Raw genomic sequence first — 11493 nt, forward strand, 5'->3', positions numbered from 1 at the left:
CTGCCAAAACTTAAAACTCAAGTTCTGAAGACGGAAATCCTACCTAAAACAATTTCAAAATGTAACCATAGTACATAAAAGAAAAGAAGAAACATTTGGATGGCAACTGAAGGAATCATTACTGCAAAAGGAGGATATAATTAAGAATTATAAACAAAAGTTGAAAGAATTTTTGGAATTCAACTTAAATCAAGGTACGGATATTACATCCCATCCCATCCATTATTTCACCAGGCTCCATGGCTAATCTGAATAGAATGCTTTCTTTGATTTCTGCTTCCATCAAAGATATGTATAAGAAAACAGAAACCTCTAGAACCAAGAACAGCTGGTATATGATCAACTTTAATTAAATCAAATTGTATAGCAAATATTTACAGGCAAAAGATACAGTTGCTGAACACATCAACAGTGTTACTATGAAAATGGTTTACAACCTTTTGTAGGCAGATTCAAAGAACATCTCAATTTACAGCTGTACAGATATAGAAAGCTAAAGTTTCAGCTTGCGGTAAGATAATGAAATAGTCTTGTAGCTCCTCAACACAACAGTCTGGCAGTTACAGAACACATTTGATCCATTTTATCTTGGCTTCAACTGCAAAACCAGGAAGTGCTTAAAGCTTCACACTTGATACACACATTTGCCTTGTGTGCATTTTACACACTTTAAATGGCTTCTTAGAGTTGACTACATTGAAGGATCTAATTCAGGACATGCTGGAGATTTGGGCAGGCCAGTTCTTAAGTTTTGTTTGAAATATGGTGCAGCAAGGCTAATAAAAATAGTTGCTTTATCTAGTTTATGACTTCTTCCCAGAGTCCCAGAAACAACAGCAGGAAGGTCATGAGGAAGAGAGAAAGGACAGACTTTTTGTCCCATTTCATGTCGCAAATTGAATTGGAAGGGTTCTTCAGTCTTTAGCATCTCCTACTCCATCAGCATTAATAGCAAACATGGCTTCTGCTTCTGGGAGGCAAGGAGAGTCATAGATTTTGCATATCCTAGTTTCACCTCGACCTTTTCTCAAATACAACCTGAAAGGGAAAAATGAATGCATTTATTCATTTAATAAGTAAAAAAGATCTACTTGCTGTCAAATCAATTATAATGTTGATGCCTTGTATGTTAGCATTGTTTATGTGTATATTAGACCTGTTGATCCAGAACATACACCATATACCACTCATCACCATAACCAGATCTAATAAACTAGAGCTGATGCTGCCTGTCTAATGCAATTTTATGAATCAATCTGCCCCAAATAACCTTAGAAGCCAGTCTAAAAGCGGAGACATCATTTTTTTTTGCTGGTCTGTGTTATATACATTGAACACTAAACTCATATACCATTTCTAGTTAGGTAAACAATTACTTAAATTAGCGTAAGGGTAAGATAACAATCCTCCCCTCTCACCTAGTTGTTGAAGCATGTGCAATAATATTTCCTCCAATAGGCTTCTTGGGGTCTGCAGCAAACATTGCAGCTCCATCCACTTGTGCTACCACCTGATTTGTAATCACTACTGCTACACCAAACTGCAAAAGAGAAGCATTATTTGGCATAAATAGAAACTTCAATAAGAATCTCTAATTTGGATCACTGGAAATAAAACACAAAAGAGAAAAAAACAACAACATCAGTCTAAGAACAATTTACCTCATCTGCAAGTCGAAGTAACATCCGTAAAAACCTGGCCAAATGCATCTGTCTGGCTGACAGTTCACCTCGACCGGAGTAATCTGTCCGATAGAGGGCTGTAGCACTGTCCACTATCAGTAAGGCATATCTAAAAGAACAGATCAGATGAACAAGAGTATGCAATTATTTTTCATCTAGTTTTAAAAACATTATTCCCACTTTTGTGCACAACCTGTTTTGAACACTTAACAATTTTTCAGTAATAGGTTACATCTAGTAATCCTCTTGATTATCATGCAGCCATGTTATCTAGCAGAAAAATCATACCTGAATGAAAATCAATCAAACCCAGTGAAAACTTGGGTTAGGTATACACTACTGATTATGAACAATATATGCTAGCCAATGGGCCCCCTGGTGGCGCAGCGGGTTAAACCGATGAGCTGCTGAACTTGCTGACTGAAAGGTTGGTGGTTTGAATCCAGGGAGTGAGGTGAGCTCCTGCTATTAGGACCAGCTTCTGCCAACTTAGCACATTGAAAACATGTGAATGTGAGTAGATCAATAGGTACCGCCTTGGTGGAAAGGTAACGACATTCCATGCAGTGATGCTGGCCACATGATCTCGGAGGTGTCTATGGACAACGCCAGCTCGTTGGCTTAGAAATTGAGATGAGCACCAATCCACAACAAGACTTAATGTCAGGGGAAACCTTTACCTTTACCATCCTAGCCAACTGTCCATCATCTCAATTTCCATGATAATATTAATGGAAATTGTCTAAGGTAAAACAGGTTCTTGTAACATATAAAAATAATCTGGTATACAACATCAATATCTGAAAATGGTTTTCTTGTATTTTTTCCTTGAAATATGGGGAGATAGGGCAGGAAAACATTGCTTGGAATTGAGCTTGTCAGCAGCAGGGAGAAGAATTTGGTGTTTTGGATTTTTTCTCTGGATGAATACAAACAGCAGTCAAACCGATTGTTAATGAATAACTATATATTAAGTAATGGAAGATCTCTGAATGAATTTTATTGTGATAATCATAGGCCAGGAGTACAAAACATTAAAACATTAAAATCAGATTTTTTTTTCCAAAAAAGAATTACATTAATATTAAGATCATTGATTCAAAACATTAGAAGCAGAAAGTTCCCAACACAGAGTCATAATGGAAGCTTGTCTTAACACTCCTACAGAAAACACAATGCCAAAAGTGAACAAAGGATGTTTAAACATGTTATGATCTTGACAGCTTTTAGAGATAAAGGGTAACACCACAAGTATTTTATTTGTGAAACAGTGAAATCATCTTTGCTTGCTACTTTTTATCTTAAAACTTTTTGTTACCTTGATTCAGTCATCATAGCAGATGCCTGGTAAAGGAGTTGGGTCTGATGGTCTGTGTTAAAGGCTCGCGCATATGCTACATTATCAAGCACATCACTACCAGACAAGCCGTACCTAGAAAAAACATAACCAACAAAGGAAAGATTGCTGCATTTTTAATCAAATGGAAAGTATATCAGAAGACACAAAAAGTTCATCTGAAAAAGAGCAATAATTTCCCCTTTAAACTCATATCACACAACATATAAATGAACTCCCAATAAAGCCTCATTTTTTCAAAGACCTGTTTGATTGTGGTATCAAAGATTTCAATTTCTCTTCATATCCCTTCCACTGTTCCTCTCAAGTGAGGTATGGGGGACCTTGATTTTTCTTCTCTGGTTGATTATGAGTTTACCATCTACATTTTCATCAGTACTTTCCATAAAAAACACAGAACTCTATAGTGCTGCCCAACACAAGAAGAAAACATACAGACTGGTGGATATACTGAGTTTATTTTACAGAAGTATGTGATGATGACTGAAGGCTCACACAAATTCCTGCATAATAACTGATCATTTTATAATTTTCTTCCCTCCCCACAAACCTAATTTTTTGCTGCTTCATGTTATTGATTTGATTTGGATAGAAGCTACTGTCATTTGTGTTACATGTTTATTTTGGGGATGCGGGGGAGGGGGATGTATGTCAGAAGTCCCAATAAGGCATCTCTGGCATGTAACTTTTTGTTCATCACGTTGCTCAAGTCTCCTGACCACCAACTGCTAAAAATCACAGAAGACATTTGCATTAACTATTGATGGAATATGGAAGCTGTCTTACACTGAACCCAATACTGTCAAAACCGAATAGCTCTCTGGTGTTACAGGCCAGATCCCTTCCCAGCCCTAAGTGGAGATATAATAGATTGATCATGGGGCCTTCTGCATGGAGAGCATGTACTCTGCCAGTAAGCTGTGGCTCTTCCTTTTAAGACTTATAAAGTCTCCAATACTTTCCAATAACACGTTGTCTCAAATCTCTAGTCCCTGACCAGTTTCCTACACATTCATGGGTAGGAAGCACTGAGGAAATAGCTAACACATCAATTATAAATTAGCTCTTATCTTTGGGAAATTTCATTCATAATTATTTCAAATTTGTTTTAATACCATTGCATTGCTATACTTCACGTGGTCTAATAGAAAACAGGGAACATTTTGTATGCCTGTCCATCAAGACGGGGATCAAGGAACATTCCAAAATAGCCCATATACTTTCAAACCAAGCAAAAAAAAATATAGTAATAGACCTGACTATACCTATTAATACTTTTACAGTCACAATAAAGGCCAAAACGGCTGCAGATAGCTCATCAAAGTACATATGGAATACCATTCCATATCTCCTTGAATCAGCCTTTGAGGTAGGTAAGGATTTTCACTTGCAGCCCAGAGCACACACCTAGTTGCAGAACAGCTCCTGTTTACCTATTAATATTGTGAAGACTGTGTATTGTCGTATTGAATTTTTAAAATATCATTTAACTAATACAGAATTTTTAATATGATTCAAGTTGGTTCAGTGCTATTGCTTTGCTTGTATGTCTCTCATCAGTTGACAGCAGATGGCACTGCAACCTTCTAAGCACCCTGGATGCAACACCAGTCATTCCCAGGATCTCTTTACCGACCTCTCAGCCACAGCAAGTAGACGCTCTGGACGGAAAGTCCCTTCTGTGTCAATGTACATGGCCTTTCCTTCGCCACCACCTCGATCAATAGGGAGCTGAGAAAGGCAAAGCCAGACTGTTGTAAGACTACTAAGAACTTTGGGAAAGATAAACCTAGTTGCATCTTTTTACAACGAGCATAGTTTACAATGATTTAATGTATCTCAGGATCTCTCAGAAAAATGCTAAAAACACACAAAACCGGTTGGGCTTGCTTATTGTTTGTAATTTAGGAAACAATTATAGCTAAAATTATTAGAATACTAGCTAAAATGGAAATATGGAAACTGCTATTTAAAGAAGGACTAGAAGAGCCACACCCGAGGTAAATATTAGGCGACTATGATATTCTGCTAGATATAGAATAAGTTATCCATTGGCCATTTCTACCCTGCCCTTCTCACCCCAGTAAGGGGACTCAGGGCGGCTAACACAGGCAACAATTCAATGCCAACGGTATCAATAACAACAATATAAATCAGCTGATACGGATGGTGATATATATGATCCAACAAATTATAAGATATGTTCTTACTAATAATATGGCACTATGTCTCATTATAGGACAGAATTTACTCAATGAGCTTGTATAGTTCAAATTAGCTGAGGGAACATCTGCAAAAATATGACCAATTTATCCAGGACCAAAGAAGAGGGAAAATCAATGGTGAAGGAAGGAGAGTTCTAGGAGAAAATGATAAGTACAAAAAGGATCAAGCAGTGAGAACTATTTATTAAAAATATGTAATTATTTTCCACACTAAATTGTGCTTTTGGCAAATTTCAGCATTTTCAAAGGGACTTCAAAATTCCTTCTGAATAGCATGTTTTTTTTTATTATTTTAGTTTCTTACCTGACAGGTTACTGCAAGTGTGTGACATAACTGAGTCTTGCCTGTGCGGAATTCTCCAAACATTTCCGTTATAGACCCCGTTTCTATTCCTCCTGGATAAGAAAAATGCTAAGATTCAGATTCGGGGATCTAATTTACAACACACATATATCGTAAATTTATAAATTCAAGATCACGGAAACATTAAAGATCACTTTGGTATCCTACTTTTAGAATAGGCCTTATACTAAAGTAATATTTCTGATGCAACTTCCAAAATAATGTGGGAAGTTCCAGCTACAAGGAGCAGAGGACAGATTTTGAAAAATGAGAAGTTCCTAAAGGCAAATTAGCTATATCACAGAACAGATTTTTGTTTCTTTTACTTTAAAAAGTATGACTATGCGGTATTATTCACCAACTAGACATGGTATTCTGGAAAAGGTATGACTATGAAGTATTATTCACCAATTAAAGGTAATTTATTTTACTTACTGGGTTGTTGTAGGCTTTTTCGGGCTATATGGCCGTGTTCTAGAGGCATTCTCTCCTGACATTTCGCCTGCTTCTATGGCAAGCATCCTCAGAGGTTGTGAGGATCTCACAACCTCTGAGGCTGCTTGCCATAAATGCAGACAAAACGTCAGGAGAGAATGCCTCTAGAACATGGCCATATAGCCTGAAAAAACCGAAAACAACCTAGTGATTCCAGCTATGAAAGCGTTCAACAATATTTTACTTACTGTTTGAGTGTTTCTGTGCTGAATTATTTTTGCACTTAATACCTGATACGGAAGGTGATATATATGATCCAACAAATTATAAGATATTTTTGCAAAAAGGAGATGCCAGCATTTTTAGTAATGCAATCATAGCATGTTCACTCAAAAATAACCATACTGAGCTTAGTAAGATATATATTCAGGTTAGCACTGCACTTTCATTCCATGCCCTTGTTCCTTAGCTACAATTTGCACTATCCCATTCCCTTTTCTTGTTTACATTCTGGCCATGTCTTATGATAGTTGTCACCACACATTTTAGGCATTGTTCTGAGTTTTAAATTGTTTTATATGCTATATGTTTTACTTTATTGTATTGTACTGTGTGTTTATTTTATTTCAGGCACTTTGTGCCATATGTAATCCCTTCGGGGAGGTGGAGGCGGGGTACAAGAATAAAGTTGGTGTTGTTATTGTTGTTGTTATAATAGTGGATACTGAATGTAGTTTAAATCTGAAGTTCAATATCCATGTGGTCTAAAACTAGATTCCCTCTTATATTTGTATTACAATGCCAGGTCTGTCATTTTTATACATACATGTTTGTATAAATATAATTCTACACTTATACTTTGTAAAAGTCAATACACACACCTTGAAGGAGTTTGTCAAGTTCTTTTGATCCAGTGGTAATTTGAATGATTTCTGACCTCCGTTGATGAAACTCTGTTGCTGTTGTGAAGCCCATTGGAACTAACTTTGCTGCCTCTGCCTGAGAAAAACAGAAAGATCAGAACACGGAGTAACAAAATTAAATAATACTGCACTCCTATGTTAAAACTCTCACTTATAACACTATATTTTTCAGAAACCATATCATAATACAATTAGAACTAAATAGGCAATTACACCTTACTTGGCAATTTTCAAAAGCACTGTTCAAAAGAAATTATTACAGAGAAAAAAAACACCCATGCAAATATTATATATTTCCATTTTCTTAATTAATTAAATGTAATTACCAGGATTTTGTCTGCCTTGGCTTCACTGATTCCTTTAATATTGAGCAATTCCTTCTTTGGCGCATAGGCAACAGCTTCAACAGTGTGGAATCCAGCTTCTTCTAATTTCTTCACGTCATTTGCATTTATGCCACATTGCTGTTCAAAACAAACATCGTGTTATTCACTACAGTATATTTGATACAGGATCTGAAATGAGGCATTTGGGTGCAACTGGGAAGATGATGAGAGATGATATAAAACAAATTTGAATGTGACACAATATACATTGTGATAATATATACACCATGGTACTCTTAGTTCATTTGCTGAACAATATATGCTGTAATAATTTAGTTCTGTTATGGATTAGATTCATATAGCTGGAAAACACTCTGAAGGCCATTTAGTCCACTCCCCTGCCTGTGCAGGAACAACCACTTCCATGATTAGACTGCCTATCAGACTTTACTGAAAACTATTTTTCCAATAACAAACCAGCTGCCGTGTATTGTCGAAGGCTTTCATGGCTGGAATCACTAGGTTGTTGTAGGTTTTTTGAGTTATATGGCCATGTTCTAGAAGCATTCTCTCTTGATGTTTTGCCTGCATCTATGGCAGGCATCCTCAGAGGTTGTGAGGACCTCACAGGTTTGGGGTGTGTGTGCTCTGGGGAGAGTTGTGTCAGCATGGCAAGGATTTATGTGCACGTTTTCCATATTTTGGGGATTTTCTACAATTTTCCCCAGGAAAACACCTGTTTTCTGGAATACCTGTCTCATTTACTCATCCAAAATAATACCAACATTGATTCAGTTCAACATCAAACACTTCTTATAATTGGCCTCTGTTTGATGGTGTATCATAACTTAAAAGTCAATTGTTTTCTTTAAGGTTTGTAGTTATTGTGAATATACTTTTTATTATTGTTGCATTGCCTGGATATATTGTACAAGACAGGTGTCTCTGAAATACCTTAAAATAAATAAATGTAACCAGAGTTTAATTAAAGTTCTCATTGGTGGTGAGCAGGTCCTGAGATAAAAGTTTTTTTCAGTTCACCAAAACTAAAAACCACAATAGCATTCCTTGTACTGAAACTAGCATTGGTTATATCAAATATTTGATTTTAACTATGTTTTTAACATCTGTTTTGTATGTTATAAGCTGTCTTGGGTGCACTTGTGGAGAAAAGTGGGGTAAAAAAAATCTGAAATAAATGAAGTATTTAAACGCTACACTTAAAAAAGAATTGTTGGTATTCCTTTTTTTTAATTTAAAGGTTTTTTATTGAGTGAATTGATGACATACAAAACATTAAAAAGAAAACTAGGGATAATCAAGTACATATAATACAGGTATGCCATTCCCCAAGCAGGTACATTGCAACGTTCTCTTGTATGTACCATTTCCCCATAACAGATTGCAATACAGAAATATGTTATGTCTTGCGTCCTATAATATATGGCATTCATCCTCTAGCTCTATTAAAGGTAAGGATTTCCCCTGACATTGTCTGGTCATGTCCGATTCTGGGGGGTGGGTGGTGCTCATCTTCATTTCTAAGCCGAAGAGCCGGTGTTGCTCGTATACTCCTCCAAAGTCATGTGGCTGGCGTGACTACATGGAGCACAGTTACCTTCCTGCCAGCGTGGTAGCTATTGACCTACTCACATTTGTATGTTTTCGAACTGCTAGGTTGGCAGGAGCCGGGTCTAACAGCAGGAGTTCACTGCGCTTCCCTGATTCAAACCACCAACCTTTTGGTCAGCAATTTCCCCAGATCAGTAGTTTAAACTGCTGTGCCACCTGGGGGCCCTCTAGCTGTATTACATACTTGTTATTTACTTCTATCTTCCTTCCCCTTGTTTACCCTTCACCTAGTGATGACCCTTCACTCCAGACCAGCCAGTTGCAATACTTATCAGCATTCCTTAATGAATTCAACACAAACATATATTTCGTAAGAAACACCACATACCTCCAGCCGTGAAATTTGTTGAGGGCCAAAGCTTTCCTCTTCTGTTGATGCATCTATGCTTGTGTCACTCTGCATTTGCATGGCCATGGCTAAAGTTGTTGATGTTTCTAATAAAACAGGAAAAGTCTGCTAAATGATGGGATGTTTCACAGAGCTTGTTTGGTACAAGACTCCATTTGTAAATAAGTGGTTTAAAGGTTTGATATGTTTTAAATGACTATTTCAATGTATATGTTTATTTTACTGATGTATGTTCGTATGGCATTGGATCGCTGCCTATATATATGTAAGCCACTTTGAGTCCCCTACTTGGTGAGAAAGGCAGGGTATAAATTGAGTAAATAAATAAACACATTTACTAGTATTTTTATTGGGCAGTCAAACCCTCTACATAAATAAAATGTAATGTTCATTTGTGGAATTAACATAACTCAAAAACCACTGGATGAATTGATGGTCACTCGTTGACACCTATCAGGTCAACGAGTGACCATCACTCATAAAAACACTGAAAAACACAGTGACAAAAACAACTCCAACCCCAAAAGGCTGTTAGGAATTGTGGGAGTTGAAGTCCAAAACCCTTGGAGAGGCCAAATCTGTCCCTACCTGGTCTACAGCGTGGAACTATTCCACAGCATTGAGCCATGGTAGTTAAAGCCGCCCCGAGTCCCCTTTGGGGAGATGGCGGTGGGTTATAAATAAAGATTATTATTATTATTATTATTATTATTATTATTATTAAAGGTGCCCCATAGGCCATTCAGCCCAACCACTTTTTTCAGTAAAGGAAGACACCACCAAAGCCCTCCCGACAGATGGCTATCCAGTAGGAAAGGAGCACCAGAGGCCATCCAGTCCAACCTCATTGGGCAGTAAAGGAAGACACCATCAAAGCCTACCTGACAAATGGCCAACCACTTGGAAGGGAGACCCAAAAGCCATCTAGTCCAACCCACTTTTGTCTGTCTATCTGACCATCCATCTCTCTACCTTACCTATGTTCTATCCATCTACCTTCAGTTCCGTCTATCAATGGCCTTCCACATGTCTCTTCTGTCTATTGTTTCATGCCTGGAATTCCTCTGTTTTCTGAGGGCCACAGCAACGTGTGGACGGCTAGTATGCTATAATAATACCAATTTAAATCATTCATTTGGGTTTCCTATACAAAAAAGCATACAGCTAATATTGGGTATTTCTACACTGCAGGATTAATGCTGACCAGGCCTGGGCAAACTTGGGCCTTTCAGATGTTTTGGACTTCAACTCCCATCATTCCTAACAGCCTCAGGGCCCTTCCTTTTCCCCCTCAGCTTAAGCGGCTGAGGGGGAAAAGGAAAGGGCCCGAGACTGTTAGGAATGATGGGAGTTGAAGTCCAAACATCTGAAAGGCCCAAGTTTGCCCAGGCCTGGTGTAGTAAATGGACTCACTCTCTCAGCCACACTTGTGGACCATTGTGAGGTTCTGGGAGTTGTAGTCTGAAAAGATACCCCTCTCCCAGTCTCTACGCAGGCCCTTGTCCCACCAGGAAAGAGAAGCCACAGCTGGCCAAACGCCCTCTCTTTGCCCAGTAATGGCGGCCTCACTCAGCCAACATCATTCCCACTCTGAGTGGAAGGCAAACGTTTCCTTTGAAAAACAAAACAAGAACTTCTCAAAGCAGGAGGAAGCCGAGGGGAGAGCCCCCCAATATTATCTGTTTCTGAATATGAATTATGGAGGGGGTGGGGAGAATGAAGCTACCTCAGTGGTTCAGGCCCCGTCTGCTTCCCTGTTTCCTCTTCCTCTCCGCCCACAAATTCGGAAGAGCCCGCCACTGCGTCACGTGACTGCGCTCTCCTGAAGAGTAACGCCTCTGCTGCGAGCTGACTGGTCCGCTCCGGCGTGAGCTTGCCCCCCCCGTTACGCATGCGCACCGCCTCTATACTTGCCCTCTCTCCCCTCCCTTCTTCCAAGAGGCTCTTTTGCAGCCAGACATCACCTTTTGGAAAAGTGTTGTCGAAGGTTTTCATGGCCGCAATCGCTGGGTTGTTGCGAGTTTTCCGGGCTGTATGGCCATGTTTCAGAAGCATTCTTTCTCTAGGCGTTTCGCCCACATCCATGGCAGGCATCCTCAGAGGTTGTGAGGTCTGTTGGAAACTAGGCAAGTGAGGTTTATATATCTGGAATGTCCAGGTTGGGAAAAAGAACTCTTGTCTGTGTGAATATTGCAATTGGCCACCTTGATTAGCATTCAAT

The 11493-nt window shown here is 38.6% G+C and overlaps 1 protein-coding gene across 1 annotated transcript; it reads right to left on the reverse strand.

Annotated features, from left to right (window-relative positions):
• Positions 1–326: 326 nt before the first annotated feature.
• Positions 327–11098, reverse strand: RAD51 (RAD51 recombinase). The gene is made up of 10 exons (XM_060760450.2): positions 10999–11098; positions 9252–9358; positions 7292–7429; positions 6924–7041; positions 5569–5660; positions 4676–4770; positions 3001–3114; positions 1662–1791; positions 1419–1540; positions 327–1038 (listed from the first exon to the last, which is right to left on the reverse strand). Exons 2-10 carry the CDS (start codon positions 9336–9338, stop codon positions 915–917), a joined length of 1020 nt encoding a protein of 339 aa, XP_060616433.1. The 5' UTR covers positions 9339–9358; positions 10999–11098; the 3' UTR covers positions 327–914.
• Positions 11099–11493: the final 395 nt, after the last annotated feature.

The sequence above is a fragment of the Anolis sagrei genome, chromosome 1, assembly GCF_037176765.1.
Source record: "Anolis sagrei isolate rAnoSag1 chromosome 1, rAnoSag1.mat, whole genome shotgun sequence".
Classification (NCBI taxonomy): domain Eukaryota; kingdom Metazoa; phylum Chordata; class Lepidosauria; order Squamata; family Dactyloidae; genus Anolis; species Anolis sagrei.